This window comes from Parus major, chromosome 1 (genome assembly GCF_001522545.3).
Source record: "Parus major isolate Abel chromosome 1, Parus_major1.1, whole genome shotgun sequence".
Lineage (NCBI taxonomy): Eukaryota > Metazoa > Chordata > Aves > Passeriformes > Paridae > Parus > Parus major.
Genome location: NC_031768.1, coordinates 9,923,911 through 9,943,928, shown reverse-complemented (window position 1 = coordinate 9,943,928; position 20,018 = coordinate 9,923,911). Strand labels below are relative to the sequence as shown.

Sequence of the window (20,018 nt, the reverse complement as noted above, 5' to 3'; positions counted from 1 at the left end):
GGCTATTCCATCGTACCCATCCCTATTTCATTTTGCCAGTCCCGGCTGGTCTGGTTCTGAGGTTGCGGACACCAAATTGCAACACACCTGGAATTCAAAATTTCTTTTTAAATTTTTTTTAAAATCCTGTTTTATCCACTACAAGTATTTTGAAAACTGCTCAAATAGATGGCCTTACCAGGCTTCCTCTAATTTAGGATATTAAATAGAAAAAGTATTATATTTTTAGTTATTCAATGGAGAATATTCTGAAAAATTAAGCAGGAAATACTTCCGTTTTTCACAATCAAATTACATAGATCCAAAATGATCTGGTCAAAAATCCACTACAGATTTTCACTTACACTTGCCTCTTCAGAAATTCTCAAAAATTTCCTGAACAAAATTCTCATCAATAGCATTCTATGATTTCAGATTTGTATTTTTCTCTTCTATTTTATCTTTTTTTTAAACTGGAAATCATATATTAAAAAAAAAAATCACCAGAGGACTCATACAGTATGTTTCCAGTCTAATCTCTCTATTAATTACAGATAGCACACAGAAAGATGATACTCTGTTTCAATAAAGCCCACGGTTCACAAGGGACTATGGTTCTCACATCTCACTCCTTCATTTTCAACTCTGTATTTTATTGTCTTGAAGTTCTAAACTAACATATTATAAAGTACAATGCTTCATCCTGAAGATATTCCTCTTAGCAATAAATTAAATAAATGTATAGAAAACCTGTTAAAGTAAACTAACTTTAAGAAAATGAAAATATGATGAAACACATATTATACATAATATTGATAATATTCTGAAGGAGCATAAACTTAAAAACTACATAATCACAGTTTATTCCTAAGCAAAAGAATGATGCTTATTTCTTACCACTCACCATGTACTTCCTTGTTTTCAAAATACTTTTATAAACATTTAATGTGAGGGTTTAGTATTTATTTATAAGCCTCAGGAGATTATCAAAACTTTTGTTTACAGTATGGCTCTCATAAGTTTCAAATTTAAAAACAAACCCTTTTTCATTCAACTGAATATGTTTTAAAAGTTGTAGAATTCCCTATAAAGTGGTAAATTGCATTGTTTTTTTCTCTACAGTGGCACATTTATCACTTATTAGAAGAAGTAAAATACTTTCAATACATAGTGAATACATGAGAAATCCAGTCTGAGCTGCTTTTACACAAAAACATTACTGTGTTCCAAACTTCCTCTGACATTTTCACCTCCTAAATCACTTTTCTAAGACCCTTCCACTTTTATAGCATCTTTATCAGAATATCTTCCTCCTGTCCTTGTTTATTGCTTGCTTTTGTTTTCCCTGAGCCGTAAAATGTGGTACCTTTTTTCACACTTCCTATTACCATTACAGAGGTCAGACAGCCTTGCTGTTCTCATCTCCACAAAAATCATCCCAGTTTGGCCAAACGTGTCAGTGTGCTTTAGGGACAGACAAGATTACAGCAATGTGTTCAGAAGATTGTGCTTTAAGCTGAAGTAGAAGATGGATCCTGAGAGTTCAAATTATGTATAATAACCCAGAAACATATTATATTGTGATATGAAAGATTTTTATAATCTTCCAGCCAGTCTCTTGAAACACAGGGTTTTGACCAAAAGGCCAGAATTAACTATATCTAAGTATTTCACTCCTGAGAAATTTTCTCTTGCCCTATCCCAAATCTCATTACATTTATCACAGATTTTTTTTTTTCAATAGGAAATTAAATAGTAGCACAACACTCTCTGTGAAGCTCCTATCATTCTATGTCTTCTACTGAATTCATATTACCCAAATATGACCTGCTTTAAAAGATACTACACCATTCAATTCCTCAAGAAATGACCTATGGCTGCAGTTGGGAGATGGGTTTAACAACTGGTTAAAGGACATTTTAAGGAGACAAAGCACCATTCGGGAACATAGCTACTTGTACATGTTCATTTAAATGAAAATAAGTATGGCAAATAAAAACTCCCTACAGTAAAGCATCAGAGATTTTTTTCTCTCCAAATAATGCTAAAACTGGAATAAGTTAGGTTGAAATGTCTGAAACGCATCAACAATTTTATAGTCAAAGGAAGACAGAATAAAGGAAACATTCTCAGTACTCAGTAGCAAGCTTAGGAGAAAACAAATGTTTGGAATTGCTAAGAACATATTAGGAGAAATAGAGTTATGTCATGCAACTGTTGAAATCACAGTTTGCTTTTTAATGCAAGGGGCAAACTCCTCAACTCCAAAAAGGTAAGGTAGAATTGGAAAAAGCTCAAAAAGGAGGAAGATGAAATATGTTCAATATATATTTATGAAGAAAGTAAGAAAATAAAAACTTTATCTCTGTATCCTGTAAACCAAATTACTCCTCTGTAGCACAATCACAAACTCCAACATTTATGGAATTTCTTATCCCAGATAAGAACTATGTACTTCAAAGTCCTATGTCAATCAAAATTTCAAAATCAGATAAAGTAATATTAAAAATTGCCAAAGATTATTGTAAATGTTTAATAGATTATTTCTCTTATAATTTCTTCTTGTAATTCAACTTTAAACTACAGCACTTGCCCTTTTCAAAATTGTGTAATTTGCACTCTGATAAAATGTTGGTAGTATTTCCAGGAAAGCTAAGCTCTCATTTATTCTTTTAATGGGATTGAGTTTTAGAGGCGTTAAAAGATTTGTTTGCCTTTTTCTTATTTTATCTTTACAAAGATTCTTTGCTTTGTATCTCAATATAGTGTAATACAATATTTTTTGAAACAGCTGGAAAAAGGTGAGGTAAGTTATGTAAATTTTGATTAAAGTTTGTGTCCAAGTTGTTGACAGCTACTGCTTTGTGTGGCTTCCAGGGTCCAAACAACATGCAAGGTTCAAAATCACTACACATCAAATTTCAGGTTAAAACAGATACAAGACGGAGTTTTTTCACAGTGAACGAAAATCCCAGCTATTAGTCAAGTTCAGGACTGTTTCAGTCAAAATCAATATATAATCTTTCACCTGACATACTACTTACTTGCTTTGTTTTTCCATACTTGCTACCCTGAGACTTTCCCAACGAGAGTTAAGTAGATTCATTTGTTCTTGGATTTCATTCTCTTCCTCATCTGAAAGTTTTCCAGTGTTTAGAAGTTGACTTCCAACTTGCAAAACATTACCAACACGTCCTTGGTGAGCTGTTAACTCCATCATAAAACCCTGACAATTAAAAAAATATATTAAAAAAACCTCCAGTTTTCAGTTGCATTCTTTGAAATGAAAGAACAGAATCTCAGCATTTTGCCAACTGGATTTTCAACCCTGTTTTTAATTTTTTCAATCCCTCACCAAACTTTATAACATAAACCAAAAATAAACATTTCTGTTTTCTTCAAAGGGCAAGAAGTTGTGTAGTCTGGAGAAGAAGAGGCTGCAGGGTGACCTTACTGCAACTACCTGAAAGAAGGTTGCAAAGAGGTGGGTATGTTAACAAATGATAGGATGAGAGAAAATGGCCTCAAATTGTACCAGAGGACATTTAGATAGGATATTAGGAAAAAACATCTCCAATGAATGTTGTCAAATATTGGAATGGGCTTCCTAGGGAACTGGTTGAGTCACCACATGTAGATGCAGAATTTAGGAAGATGGTTTAGTGGTGGATTTGGCAGTGTTAGGTTAATGGTTGGACATTAGGATCTTTTCTAGCTTAAACAATTCTATGACTCTAAGGCAGAGTCTCCAGTTTACATTCTTTCAATCAAAATTAATAAAAACAAAAAAACAAAAAAACAAAAAATAAACCCCCCCCCCCACCCCCCCAAAAAAAGCAAATAGGATAAAATATAAACATTTTGAAAGATGAATATTAACACATACCTCATGGGTGTGAAATTGTTCTTTAACAACTTCTACATCATTGGATATATCTCCTTGTGCTTGTAATGCATCTTCAGCAGAGAGAAGCCATGTGAGTACCTCTTCTAAAGCAGTTTGGTAGTTTTCAAGATCTCCAGCCCCCATCCGCATGGTGCTAAATTTCTTTTCTTCAACACTTTCTAAAAACTGATCAAAACCAAAATTGTGAGAGCAATGAAAATGCCATCTACTCAGACAGCCCTACAAAGGAATAAATGGAATACCATTGTATTCTAGAAAAAAAAATAAAAAATCAGATGGCTAGTGCATAGAAGTACTTTGTAATACAAATTCAGTTAACTGACCAAGATCAGTTAAGATGGAAGGAAATACAAATATCTCACATTCAATTAGATACTTCACACTGTTACTCAAAACTTCTATCAACTGTTCAGAAAAATGAGTAATGGAAATAATATTTACCATGTATTTAAAGAGGTATTTACCATAGCAGCTCATAAATAATATAAGTAACTATGTAGGAAGTTACTTGCTGACTTAGCAGAGAATCTATGGAAAACATATTTAAATAACCCAAACCAACAAACCTTTACACTACATGCAATGCTAGGCTTGAGCAATCCACAGACATATTTTTTTGAAAACCAGACACATATTTTGTGAAAACCATTCTAGGAAGCTGCAAAAGCTCAAAAACTCATGCAAAATCATAACTTTTTAAAACCAAGCAAAACTGTATTACTGTTGATTTCTCTTTTCTGCAAAGACCAATCTTATAATTATTTTTTAGAAGCTAAGTGTCACTTATGAGAACAGAAATCCTATTTCTGGTCTACTGCTTAAAGTCAAGAGAAATCAACAAGTATTTATTGATTAGTGTAACAGTAAAAAACAAGGACAGAAGAGAAACAAACAAACAAAAAAATTTGCTACAGAAGATATCATCCCATATCTTTTTCAAAAAGTTCTGAACAAGTTCAGCTACTTTGTTAGGAATTTAATTTAAAAAACAAACTATACATATAAATATGCTTATGCTTCTATAAAAAAAAAAATATACCAAGTCACTTAATGTTTTTATAGTTGGCAAAAATTGTTTCCACTGACAAACTTGTGCCAATAAAATGCTCAAAGCAGCTAATAAAGCCTTTCATTGCAGTTTAGAACTAAAAGTTAAAGTTTATCACTAGAATCACAAGCAGGAACACAGCAGGCTGTAAATTGGAAGGGACCCAGAGAATCATTGAGCCCAACTCTTATGTGAATGGCCCCTATGGGATTAGAGCTCAACCAAGTGGGCTGACCTCAGGAAGTGCAATGCATGCAATGTAATCATTAAAAATGAAATTTTCAATCTTCACAACAACAGCTTCATTTGGAATTGCATAGCTCTACTAATCACATGAAATTTATGCAGATCCATAAATCCGTGTTAGGCCAGGTAATGTCACTCTGTCATTGTGAGAAACACAGTGGTCACTAACTAAAACCCACCAGAAAAAGCAGGCTTGGAAACCTGATGAACTTTATAACTTAGGTTTGTGGGTTTTTGTTTTGTTTTTGTTTGGTTGGTTGTTTTTTGTTAAAAGGAACTACTATCTTACAGAAATATAAATAATGTAGCACAGAAAATGGTTTGCAAATATCCCTTCTGCACAAATTAACTTTTGAACTGCGTGCAATTCTAGATTTCAAATAATACACAATGCAATAAGAAATTGTACCCAACCACATCACATTCCTGCAGCAAGATATAATTTTCTCCACTGTGGAAAGGGATAACTTGATCAGTGCTTTTCACAGGTAATATTTTTTTTTTCTTTCCATAGAAATATTTCATGTTATACACCCATATCTGTTACAGTGTAGAAAAAAAAGGTTTAACAGTTGAGTGAGGTTAGGGATGTCATGTTTGTAGTGATGATCTATGTTGTCTGTATTTGTTTGAAAATTCTTTATCTAAACATCCTTCTTTCTCTAGATCAGACACTGAATTGTCTCATGTATGACAAATTTTTAACTAAGGACCCCCAACAACACTTTGAGGAACAACTACTAAGTATAATTTTTGCTAATGATTAGCATTTTCTCTGCCTTCTCTCATGCTAATATAAATATTATACAGAAGAGCACTGAAAAATCTTGGACTCATGACCTCATATGAAAAAAATTGTGCCTAAACTAATTTCAGATCTGTTGTAATATCTCTTAAAAAAGTACAAAAGCATAATGAAAGTAGAAATCAAAAACTTAAAGAGTTTCTTGAAAGTTATTTCAAATTGTGTTATTAAAAAAAAAACAAAAAAAAACCAAACAAACAAAAAAAAACACAAAAAAAAAAAACCCAAAAAAACAAAAAAAACCCCAGGCTGTTTTCTAACATAAGGAAAACAGAAAAAGACTAGAAGAAAAATATGTAAGCATGGAATTCTAAAATTGTAACATGGTAAAAGGTCTATAAGGATAAAAACACTCCTTGTAGTCAGCCGTGGATTTTGACTTGACTAAAAAGACATATAAGCACTGTTATATTTCATGTCTACTACTTCTGTCAGTGCTGTTTTCTCTCCAGGAGATAACTGGCCACCCTTGTTTATCCTTCATATCACATGAAAAAACAGCTATCAAATCAGTGGAATTAGCTGTAAACAGAACATGAAACACTTATAAGTGGGAAACTACTGACCTAATGCTTATGGCTCACTCTTTTTATTAAAAACCAAAACCAAAGTAGCATTTCAAAGATTATTATATCAATTACTCATCCCATAATAAACCCCAAATTTAAGTGTGCAGGACCTACAGCACTAAGAATACTCCCAAAATCAAATAATCTATATAAGACAAACAAGAATAGAAACCTCTGATTTTCATAAATCATATGGATAGACAATTAAACAGCACAACTTGTAAGTGTTCTTGTTTATGAATTTATATGAAATCTCTTTGAAATTCCTAAAAAAGTGAGAAAACATGGAATTTTAAGGTATATATTTGTATATACTACATGGATAGAACAGCTATTAATAGAGATATCTGATATAATCTGATATTGTGGTGGCTGTTTCTAACCATATGTTTTAAGAGAATTAAAAACAATGAGGACAGGCTGAAGTCAAATTTTTATAGCTATATAATGTTAGGAAGGCTATTCTTAGGAAATAGAAAGCTGCCTAAATATGGATACAGTTTCATTATTAAATCAAAACCTATTCTTAATACAGCATTTAATGAATATGCAGCACAAACTTGATTGGCTGCACTTAGAGCAAAAGTAATTACAAAGTAATTTACTGAATAAAAACTTCAATAAAATCTCATTGTGGTGGTGCATTCCTCCCTTCTCCTTGGGCTGCACAGGATTCTCAGACATACTGCTGGCCATGGGCCTTGAGCTCATCACAAACATCGTCTGCTCCCATGAACTTACAGCGGCTAACGAGCCGACTGTTTCTTAATGAACGGACTTGGAAAGTCATTTCTCTTGCCTAAACTAATGAAATAACTACCTGAGAGGAACAACAGTTTTGCTATCCAACCTTTAAAGAAAGTTCCTGACCCAAATTGTGGCCAAGACAAAAAGTTACTTTGACTAAAGCCAGTTCTCCTGTGACCCTGGGAGCAGTAGCCCCAAACTGAGACGGGCTGAGCTCCCCAGGGCTGCTGCAGGATGTGGCCAGCAGCCTCCTGCTGTGGGTGAGCCCTCTCAGAGCCAGTGAACTCTCAAGTTTAACAATCCTAATTCTTCTTACGGACCGATGTAAAAAGAAAAAAAAATACTCCAGACTCTCTTTTTTTTTTTTTCCCCTTTGTTTCCTGTTGCACAGGAATTATGCCTAGATAAAAAATGGGAATTTTAATCTCTGTGAACTGAGCTTACCATCTTCTGCTTGGGTGTGGGAGCTGAAAGACCCCAAGGATTCTGAAGATTTATTTAAAGTATAGTAAGTGAAGGTAAAAATCCTCTGACCTTCAGAAGCCTGGAAAAAATGAGCTATTCCTGGCAAATGTATGAATTAATTCACAAAATTTAAACCATGAGCTTGCAGCCCCTCCAAGGTGAAAGAGTGAGGGGACAAAATGTTCCTCACCTGCTATTGCAATATGTTCCTAAAGAGAGAAGAACAATTAGTTGTGGGTAAGCAAATTCTCCAAGAATGTTTCTATTAATACATAAAGACTGATTCTGAGTTTTAGAAAGTAGTTGGGCAGGTTTAGAAAGTAGTTTTAAAGGAAGAACTTAGGGTTCACTCCAGCACTCTTATATTATGTATTTCCTTCCTTCAGAAAATGCCTGTTGCACTGTGAAAGATAAAGAATGTGGCTCTGGACATTTTAAGAGCTTTTAAATTTCAAGACATACCATTTTAAAGTAACTTTTTTATTAAAGGCAAATTTAAGTTCAGAGTATCTTTCTCATTTTGAACACCCTCTTTGTAGGATTACAGCCTCAGAAAATAGTTCATATTATTCACTCTCTAACTATGCCTCCTATCATAGAATGAAACCACTGCTTATTCTTTTGACTCCAACTTCCTCATTATAAAATCTATTTTATGTGTCTTTGTATTCCAAAATCACGACTATTAAAATGCTAAATGTTAAAATGGTCTTTTCAATAATCAAGATTATATTTTCTCAACAGATGACTCCAGACAGAATAGTTCAGTAATTTCTGGTAATAAAAAATTTAAGATAAATTGGTTCAGACCACTTGTTATAATGTTAACAATTTCCTTGTTCTAAATGAGGCTAGAACTTCCATTTTATTATGTATTTTAAAAATGTCTTCGTAAATGAATCTTGGGTAAGAAAGGTTTGGTGAGTTTGTGTTTTTCTTGTTGTTGTTGATTTTTGTTTTGCTTTTTTGTTTTGGGGTTTTTTGCTATTTGTCTAAAAATCCACACAGATTTGGCCTTATAAATCTGAAAAATTGCAGGTTTTGCTTGCTCAGTTGAGCCAAGCTAGATTTTTAGTACTTGATTTTCTCTGTGGTTCCATTTCCACTGCATATGTTTCCACGTGGATGAATTGACCTGTCCTTGCAACTGTAGTTTTGAGATGCAGCAGATTATTAGGTCATTAAAAATCAGTGGAGTTTAGGCAATACATATGCTGAGGAGAAAAGCCAGAGCCAGGGAGTATTGATGCAAGTACATTCTTTACCAAGGAAGGAAAGCATTGGAATTATTGATGGAAAGTGGTAAAAGAAAATTAATTTCAACTACTCTACTAAGTACAGCAGGTACAAGACTGAAAGAGACAAATAAATAACTTCTTGGCATTAAAGCAAAACTTTGCACCCTGGGTTTTCAAGTGTAGAGGTTGGCTCAGAACAACTGAAAGACAGTGAAAAAAACTTCAATCAACTGGCTTGGGGAATAGACTAAGACTGGGAACTGTGAGGACAGGTAAGATGCTACCAAGACTTAGACATGAATCAAGGCTGCCAGCTGCCCATAATGATCACAACTTCCAAAAAGTGAAAAACTCTTTCAATTTGCATACATGGTCAAGTGAGTAAATGCTTCACAAAACGATTTTATCCTTAGCTTGCTCTCTTCAAACACCTGTACTAGGAAAAATATCAAATCAGGTTTTGCTTGGTAGCTACCTGTCTCAAAGTGTATCAAAAATCTCCAGGGAACATTTTCAGCCTCTGTTTATTTAAGGGTTTAATTTTGTTGAGTATTTCTGCTCATAAGCTGTATTTCTGTTTGTAGCATTGCTGATGACAAGACACCAGTATTTGCCTCTCTAAGGAAGGCACTTCCTATTTGAGCAGTTAAGAACCATGGCTCCAGACAGAATATGATTTGGTGTAAATCAACTGACTGTGGCTGAACAGAATTGCTTTCACCATAAACCTACAACAAAATTATGATTTTTTCCTGTTGGAAGAGCTGGTCTACCCACCATTCTTCAAATCTTCCCTTTCCTGATGAAAGAGCCGGGCACATTTTAAGGGGAAGTATATTTCAGGCACTGTCATGTCACGCAGCAGACTGTGAGATCATTTGGCAGCTGCATAATACATAAATAAGACTCTGCTCTACATGAAGGAAGGTGAAGTTTTCACCCCAGGATAAGTTTTCAGTATTAACTAATGACTCTTCTCAGAACTCTCCAACAGTAAATGGTAACTGGGTCCTGATGAAAGTATCACAGGTCAAGGAGCCTGAGGTCTTTTCCCAGTGCTGCTACCAACAATGTAACTCCAGATCAGCAGATTCAGCTTATTTGAGAGATTTCCAGAATGTTTTGTACTGTCACATACACACAGAAAAAAAAGAAAAAGGTAACTTTATCTACTAATGGTGATCAGATCACCTTAAAATTTGAACTGTGGTCACAGTATAATTCAGGAGCATAACATTCAGGAGAAAAATATGCAAGATTGAATAGATAAAGGTAATGGTTATTTAATTTGATTTTTTAAATGCAAATTCTAAATGTAGTAATGACTAAAGTAACATCCACTTTGAAGGAGACTGACCTGAGAAAGGCATTTTAAAAGTCTTTAAAGATCTTTAACATGTCTTCTAACCTAAACCATTCTATGAAATGTTCTATGTTCTAAATTGTATTCTCAAAATCTCCATGTGGAGAAAAATTACTAAATGTATAAACAGAAAATAGTAAATGGTAAACAGAAGGTGAATAGTAAAAGGTAAATTATTTTTTAGTCAAGAGAAATGCAAGTGAATTGTCCAAAAATATACTGAATTATTTCTTTAGCATGTATTACAGGAGATTGAGATAGAAATATAGACTGCACCCCAGTTCTCTCTGGCAACAGACAAATCAAGAAAAAACACCAAAAGGTGGCCTGCTAAAATACATATGGAGATATTAAGATTACAGAAATGCAGGCCAAAAGCAAAAAGAGGGGAAAAAAAATATTTATTTTTTTTTTTCATATTCACATATGCTTCATAGTGGATTCCACTGCCTCATAGTTCAAAAAACTATGAAAATATATAAATGCAGCTCCATCATTCTGGAAGAAAATGTAGCCTTCTCTTTTCATCATCCCATTCAGTTGTTATTTCTTCTTTTTTTTTTTCCTCCCCTATTCTCTCTCTCTTCTGCTATGGCTGTCAGCAAAATCTGTGTTATCCCATAGCATAAAAGACCCTCCAGTCTTCTCAATAAGAATATTTAATTTCAAAACTCCTTTTATATTTTCACATAGCACAATGTCAAAATGCCTTCAAAAGCATCAACAGCCTCAGCAATTAACTTCAACAAGATCCATCTCTAGGATAATTTTTTCTTTTGAGAAATGAAGGTTCTGAGGCAAGAGCCAATTAGTAGATATGCCACACAGTTTCTGTGAAGTTGAGGTTGAGGTCCTGGAGATTTCAGAGCATTCAACAACATGTGTTTAATTGTGCTATTAGAGTTGGAAGGAATTGCTAAAATAGGTGGTTTTGCAAAGTCATCTAAAATCTTAGTAATGAAATTTGCTTGAATAAGCTGAATATCCCATTCATGGCTCTTAGGCAGTTTATCCATTTTGTATTTAAACTCTCCCAAAATGTATTTTATTTTCTATTAAAGAGGCTCTCCTTTTTCAATGAAAAGCACTGCAATGAATATATTTTCAATTTAACATTAAAATCCAACCAAAAGGCTGTTACAGAAAAGGATCAAATGATTTAATATTTGGGTTGCTATTTTATTTCATTTTTTTAATAATTTGGTAGTGTAACTACCTTGCTTGTAGCTACATGCTGTGAATAATAAATGAAAAGCTGTGAATCAGTCAAAATGATAACCAATCATCTCACAATGGAGTTTTCCTTCTCTGCTGAATGAAGAACTTTAGGTTTAAAAATTGGGTATTAATACAGCAAATATGAAAATATTTCCAAAAGATAAGAATGGGAACTACCAAGAAGTCCTCCTGGAAAACTGAAAGCTATATAGGAAACTTTATTAAATGCTTACAGAGAGTAGCAAATGGATAGAAAAACAGGATAAAAATCCACTGAGGACTTTTAAATAAAAAGATGCCTTCTTCAGTTCAAGAAATTTCTGAAGCACACATCAGTGGAGAATGAGTAAGTGAGAATGCTCAGATGTAGTCAAATACAGTTATTAAAGAGGTGGGTATTAACCAGTGAGTTACAAGCTTCTAAATGCTCATTATAGAGACAATGTACAACTAATGTGTAGCTTTGTAGCTGCAAAATTCCTAACAGACACTAGTAATTCTGAAATTGTCAATTTAAAAAATACATTATAAATGTGCTGTTTCAAAACCATATTCTTATCTAGCTATACTCTTTCTTTCTCAATACTCTCTCATCTTCCCTTTTCCCCTTTCCCTTGATAGTTGAGATCTAGCAAAAAGCAATTTCTTACTTCTGGAATTGCACACCTGTTGAGATTTACTTATTTATTCACAGTACTTTCTTCTAGAAATAAATTATTGCTCTTCAAATAATTACCAGAATGTTAAAACAGAATCTCCAAATATTTTGTCATTTACTTTTTCCTGATACTGCTGATGAAGCAGAAAAGAAATATAGGTGCCTTACAGGTTAAATTTTGCCAAGTAAAATTATCCTTCCTTATATCATATATAAATGTACTCATATTCACTAAGATATAATGCATGACTCGAAGCTGTAGGTATTAAATAGCATATTCATTGCAGTAGGCATCATGTACAGTCACAGAAAGGGAAAAAATCCAGGAACAAAGCTAAAGAGTGAAAGGAGAAGTTAAAGCTGAGAAAATTAGGAGGCTGAACATGAACAAGTTAAAACTTGGTTAAAGCCATCATTGCAGAAGAGAGTGATTTTGAGACTGAATTTAAAAGGAACAGGAGAACCATGAAAAAACAGTAAGTAGCAAAAGATGGCATGGCATAACAGAGAAAGCATTTCCTTGGTGATACAGAGAAGACACAAGAACACTGTGATTAAGAGTGTGAATAGAAGTAAAGAGATCAGAGAAACAGTGAATACAATTTTTAGGGCCAGAGATATTGGACAGAAACTGAATGCATTCTGGACGGGAGTAGTCAATTACAAATTGACTAGAGGACAGTTTTAAAAGGTAATCATACTGAACAAAATGACATTGAGTGGCTGGAGTAACATACAACACATACTGTGCTGGGAAATTGTACTTTCTAATTCATTTGGCAAATGAAATTCAAGTTGGAAAATTTATGCAAACATAGTCATTTATTATTATCATACCTCAATACCTTTCAGAATGGACAAAATGCTGTAGAATCTTTATTTTTTGATCCTATTGTTAAGTTCAAAGTCAGAAAGTCTCCTCATCTCACTGATAGTCTGACTTGCATCCCAAGTTGCTGCTCACTGTATGTGATGCTGCTGACACAGTGTTTGCATGCTTTTTTTGCATTTTTTAATTGTATAAAGAAATCTTTAGAACTTCTTATTTTCCCCCCTTCTTCCTCACCTCCTTCTCTCTTTTCTGGTTTATGCTTTTTTATTTGTTTTTGGCAGAAAATAGTGTAAAATCAATATTACTTTTATTCTTGCAAAAAAAAATAAAATACAGAACTGATATTGATATGTTTTCCACCAAACAAAGCACAAACCACTTCAAAATACAAGACAGAAGACTGCTCAAAATGAAAGTTAAGAAAATGTTTTATATACTTCTAGACTGAAGAAATATCAACCTTAGTATGCAAGAACAGGCAGTTCAGAAGCTGATATAAACAATATACTGAACAAAAAATTCATAAGACAATTGTCATTTTGTCCAAATGAAGATAAAAACCAGTTTTGGTAGAATCTGCAAATATTGTCATGTTAAATAGGATGCAAATACCAAAAAGAGAAATCTGAAAAGATTACAGCAGAAATAAAGAAGGTAGGAAAACATAAGCCTAAACATCAAACATAAAACTTGCTTGTCATACTTTCACCTGTCTATACTTTTTGTAGTTTCAAGGTCCTGTAAACATGAATATATTTATATAATAATGGGAGCTATGCTTTAACTTAATCCAGATCTTTATTCTTTCCTCATTCATGCTTAGGAGGTAAACGTAGTTTTTTTCAAAATACTTTCCAAATGACTTGCAAAAAGTTCTCCAAACTAATTCCATAAGAGATTGCTACTGTTTTCAAGTAATAGCTTTGATTTTTAGGAAGAATTACATTTTGTACTCTTAAAACATACATCTGTTTTCTGAAGTTTGATGCCTCACTACATCATGCACAGTTTATTTGAACTGCTGTTTCTGCTCTAATGACCTATCAAACAACTAAAATTTCCTTTTAAATTTTTAAGAATTATTTATCATATCAAAATATATCTATAACAAAAAGGTTATCCACTATCTCACAGAGCAAAGATTTGGGCAACAGGACATCCCAAAGAAGAAATTCTCATTGTCTCTCCATGTGAGTGGGGAATTAATTGTTCCTCCACTTCTCAAAACCAATAGAACCATTTGTAACACACCAAAAATATTTTAGATTTTATCAAGAGCATTATATGCAACTAGGGGCACAAAGGTTTTCTCCACAGAAATCCTAACACTTTCTACTGAAGCTATTTCCTCAAAGTTACAACTACACTTGGGCACAGGCATTTTAAGGGCACAATGCATACCCTGCACACATTTTCTTGAAGCTATCTTAATTAAAAATCCCTCATCAGTTTTATTTTAGCTGAATAAAATTCAGCCATGTGATGGTGTGAGACAGGGCAGGAAACAGTCAAATTATATAAAAGTGTTGTAATTAAGACTCAAGGAGTTTTAATTGGAAAATGCAATTCTTAATGTTTTCATCATTTTTATATATGTTTAACCATCACTGCAGGTAATCCTGTGAAAGCCAGTGTATGTTAAAGTGAATCTATCATGTCACACTGCACAGAAAGTCAGAGAAAGACAGGATGGAACTGCTGGGGCCAAGGAAGCTTCTCTCACTGATGAGAGCCAGCAAAGCCATTGAGAACAAGGAGGCTCTAAAATAAACTTTCTCTCCTATTCCTGAGCACACGAATAAAATGTGCTGCTGCTGCTGCTGCTACATCAATATTTCAGGATTTCTTTGGATCAGGTGCTTGGGTTTTTTGCTCATGTTGGTAATAACTCTCAACGGGATGCACAAAAATATGATTAGATTAGAATATAACCAGACAATCTCATCTCTGATATCTTTTTAATTTTACTAATGTCAAATCTACATAAATTAATGAGTAAAAAACCCTGAATAAACTATGTTTTAAAATAAAGTAATACTATCTAAAATTATGAAGCAAGACTTCATGACACTATTGAGAAGTTCACATGCTATATAGAGATGAGCAAAATTTTAACAATGTTGTTTATAATGATGCTGTAATTTTATCTCTATCAAAATACTTTAAATTGCTTTTATGTGCTAAACTGTCTTGACAAGTTTTTCAAAAGACATGAGTTCTATATAATTTTTTTTTTACATTTCATAAGTTTTAATAGGTGTAATGAATGAGTGCAAAGAGTGAATTGCTGGCTTTCTCAATCTCAGACTAAATTCACTTTTTTTTGTGTGCAAAAAATGAAAGGCCTTTCTTAGGGGTTTGAAATGGGAAAGCATAATGACTTCAAATTGTAAAAATCCTCAAATTACTTTAATTTCAGTCCTCCACAAGTCTGTTCACCAGCAAAGATTTTCATTAACATTGTGTCCTAAGTTTTATCTAGCCCTTCCTTTGCATCAAATCCACTGCTGATACAATTTTGCACTGTTGCCTAAACTCTACAGGCCAGAAGGGGGATTCAAATTTACTAATTTACTATTTTACATATTATGGATATTAAAAATATAAAATGTTAACAGTAAAGGAATATGTGAACTTATTTTGTGTATCCACATCCAGCTTTAACATCTATATCCATCTTTAACATACAATACACATACTTTATGTTCAAGAGACTCAGGGGCAGAAAATTATTTAAGAGAATATTTTTAAATGTTATACATTCTATATATCTTATTGTAGGCCTTGAACATTAAGCTATTTAGCAACCAGAGAGAAGAGGTTTCTTTCCAAAATAACAGGCAGAAATACTTGAAACTGCAAAATTCATTGAAATTAAGTGAAACTTCTCATTCATATTAACAAGGTTTTAAGTTTGGCAAGATTTTCAGTACAGGTAAGAAATTTTAAAACAGACTTTTCAAAAAAATAAGTAGTTCAAATTTGAAATTAAGAAACTCTTGTTAAGTCTGCTTCTCAAAAAAAATAAAAAAATAAATACAGATGGAACTTAAAATAGGACTGAAACTACTTAAAAGCACCAAAAAATAACCTGTAAGAAAAAAAACCCCAGTCAAGATAAAAGTGTGATACTGAAAGTATGTACAGTTGTCTGTTCAAAAATACATTCACCAATAATGCAGTCAGGAAATTACCAGTTTAACATTTCCATGTTGCTAATAGGAAAAATTGAAATCTGTCACTCTAAAAGTAACATAAATTACCTTTACTTATTAGAAAACCATTTTGTTCTTAAATATTTCCAACAAGTTATAGACATACTTATGATTATGGCATTATGAATTTATTCAGTTACTGAATTCAATCTGAATATACACCAGATATATTTTATCTAGGAATTTTAAGTTCATGAAAAACATGTTACCTTTTCTTATCAGTCAGTAAGGAATCCACTAGCAGATCAAATGAGAAATTCCACATTTCATTTCCAGTGCCCCTTGTTAAGCAAGCTTTACAGTTATTTTAAGGAAAAAATTATAGTTGATAAAGTCATGAAAAAAAATAAAGGTTTCTCTCTTAGGTTTTTTAAGGTCAATAAAAAACAAAAGTTAAAAATGGATGAAAAATTCAGGAAGGAATCATTTTTTTATTACAAAATAAAGAATTGTCATTACCCATTAGAGGTGGAAAAACCTCCACCTTCACTAGTGATTGTTAAAAGGAACTTGTACAGGGATTAGATAACTGTGAAAAGATGTTTGGAGCAGAGGCTGAAAGCCTGAAATTGCAGATCTGAGCTCCTGGGCTGATTCCAGCTACTTGCCAGCTACAAGCAGCTGGGACTGGTTCTAAGTTTTGCTAACAAATAGTCTAGGCATGGTTTAGCATGCTCTAAATCCTGCCATTATTGAAGAGGCAGAAGACAGAAGCACTCCTGGTGAGGCTCATCATGAGTTGTGCTTCTGCCTCTAGACTGTTTAGACTGGGAACCACAGTCTCATGGTTATGCAAAGATCACCTGCTGATGAAAAGAAGCATCCTGAAAAGGATTTGTGTCAGGGGAGAGAATGGGATCTGGAAATAAGGTAAAAAAGATGCTGACTAGAAGAAAGATCCTGGAAGTAAAAAAAGACCCTGCAGATCAGAGAATTATAGAATATCTCAAATCAGGATGGATTGATTCCATCTCCCTGGTCCTCACAGGACTACACAAAATTAAATCATATTACTAAGAGTAACATCCAGACTCTGCTTGAACTCTTACAGCCTTAGTGCTATGACCACTTCACTGGGGAGCTGGTTCCACTCATTGATCATCCTCTCAGTGAAGGGCCCTTTCCTCATGTCCACTCTGAACTTCCACTGATGCAGCTTCATAGCATTTCCTCCTGTGCTGTTGCTGGTCAACAGAGATGTGAGGAGACAAGTAAAAGGTGATGCCTCAGAATTTTGGGCAGTGATATCCAACATCTGTAAATGCAAAGCAGTGGCAGAGCTCAGCCTGAAGGCTAGAATGACAGAACCTCTCTGCCCTGGCAGGGAAGTTGAGACCTCATGATCTCAGCTCAGCAGGAAACCAAATGAATGAGTGTGTGAAATGAAGTAGACTAAAAGCTCTGACGTACTGGAAACTAGGTCCACTACAAGTTATCACTTACTCATGAGAGTACTAATATTTTTGCCAACAAAAACTCTTGGAAAAGAATACACAGTAAATATTCAAACAAAAAAAAAACAAATCCCCACACACATAAAAAAATGAGTTTGAACTGCTGCTGGTGTCTACGCACAAAGCAGTAATGGGAAACTACTGTCATCTTGACAGACCTCAAGGCTCAGACAAGAAACCATCTAATTTTCAGACTATTATTGAAAACACAAAAATATATAAACACACTTGAAAATGTTTGCTTCATCATTCTTCAAACTGTTCCTTGAAGACATGGCATCCAAGAGATGGAGATCTAAGAAAACAGGAAGACTTCCACATAGCTTGATTTTTCCATCTCTGCATTTCCTTGTTCTTACCTCTGGTGGCAAATTTTACTATTTTATTATGCTTAGCCTAAGTCCTAGGGTTTTTATTTAGCTCTACAGAAACAGCTCCTAGCTTTCTGAAAGTTTCTATTTAAATGACAATAGCTAGGCTAACACCCTGGACTGTGATTATACTCATTGCATAATATATACAAATTATATCCATCATGATCTAATGACTAAATATGCAGAAAATTCAGTATTTCTGAAGTTTCCTGAATTCTACTTCAAATTATGCCATAAATCCCCCCAATGCTGACACAATGGGATATATTCTGTGATAAGTATCTTACATTGGAAACATTACCAAAAAGTTGGAACTAAATTTCTATTTGGCTTTACTTAACTGTCTTCTGACGCCTCTCCAAAAGAGGACTTTACTGTAAGGTAAACAGGACAGAATTTAGATCACAGCTTCTAAATAAAAGATCTGGTTTAGTAAGAAAGGAGAGCAATATAACAATCTTGTGATGCTGTACCACTAAATTCTGTGGCAAAAGTCCCAGAAAGGAGATCTCACAGCAGTTTTAAAGAAGTTAAATTGTTGGCAGAAGACCAAAAGTGTGGCAAATTAAAGATTTAGAAAACCACCATTCTCAAGGGCAAGACTGACAAAAGGGCTCTGTGCTGTAGGAATAAATTCAACTTAATTTTATAAGGAGCTTTTAGTGACTTTTCAAGTTAATTATCACTATGAACTGATTGACAATGTCCCATACAGAAACTTGGTAAAATACACATTATAAAACCCATGAAACACAAGCAAACTGCATTACAATATTCTGTAAATCATAAGTTGGAATGTTAAGAATTTCTCACAAACAAATAATGACAAGGATGAAGGCTGAGGTGAAGCCCATAATTCCTACAACCCAAATCAAATCATTGTGTGCCAAGGAATACTGTCCTCATTTACCACTGCTTCATCTCAAATTATTTCAATTCAAATATACTGAAGCTTGTTAGCTTAAATGTTAAAGAGTAATTCTGCACACAAGCTGTATTTCATACAATGTAGAATAAAGAAAACATAACTCTCTACCAAAAGAACAAAAATTGACAATCACAGTGATCAATGGGCTTGATTTTGAATAGATAATCTAAGGCAGCCAAACTCACAGACTCACCTTTCTAACAGGACCTGCCAGAAGCTCATTTACAAAAGTTCCAGTCTCAAAATGCTCAGATTTTGTTCATCCTGATTTTTTCAATACTTGTATTTTCAGCACTGTTTTTTCAAAAGGAATAGGGGTCACCCTCAGTTTTTGCAGATGACGTTGAGTTGGGCTGGCTGCTGGAGGGTGGAAGGCCATGCAGAAGGATCTGGACAGGCTGATTGATGGACTAATTGCATGAGGTTTGGCAAAGTGCCACATTCTGGTCCTGTGTCACAACAACCCCAGGAAAGTCTTGAGGCTTGGGGAAGAGTGTCTGGAAATGTGCCCAGAGGAAAAGGAGCTGGGTTTGCTGGTCAAGAGCAGCTGAACATGAGCCAGGTGTGCCCAGGGGCCAGGAAGGCCAAAGGCAGCTGGGCTGGATCAGCAATGGTGTGGCAGCAGCAGCAGGGCAGGGATTGTCCCCCTGGACTCGGCACTGCTGAGGCCACACCTCAAATGCTGTGTCCAGTTTTGGGCCTCTCACTACAAGAAAGGCACTGAGGGTCTGGAGCGAGTCCAGAGAAGGGCAGCGGAGCTGGGGAAGGGTCTGGAGCACAGGGGTGGTGAGGAGCAGCTGAGGGAGCTGGGGGTGTTCAGCCTGGAGAAAAGGAGGCTTGAGAGAAGCCCTGGGGACCTTACTGCTTTCTACAACTGTTTGAAGAGAGTCTGTAGTGAGGTGGAGGTTGGCCTCTTCTCCCACATAGAAAGTGATAAAGGAAGAGGAAATGGCTTCACATTGTGTCAGGGGA

General features: G+C 34.4%; 1 protein-coding gene across 12 annotated transcripts in view; it reads right to left on the bottom strand.

Annotated features, from left to right (window-relative positions):
• Positions 1-20,018, bottom strand: part of DMD (dystrophin) — a 1,134,919-nt gene that overhangs the window by 695,406 nt on the left and 419,495 nt on the right. For all 12 annotated transcript variants that reach the window (XM_015620877.3, XM_015620912.3, XM_015620930.3 and 9 more), the window contains 2 exons: positions 3,866-4,051; positions 3,024-3,205 (listed from right to left, as the gene is read on the bottom strand). In XM_015620877.3, the coding sequence (XP_015476363.1) occupies positions 3,024-3,205; positions 3,866-4,051 (368 nt within the window). The remainder of the gene's footprint in view (positions 1-3,023; positions 3,206-3,865; positions 4,052-20,018) is intronic.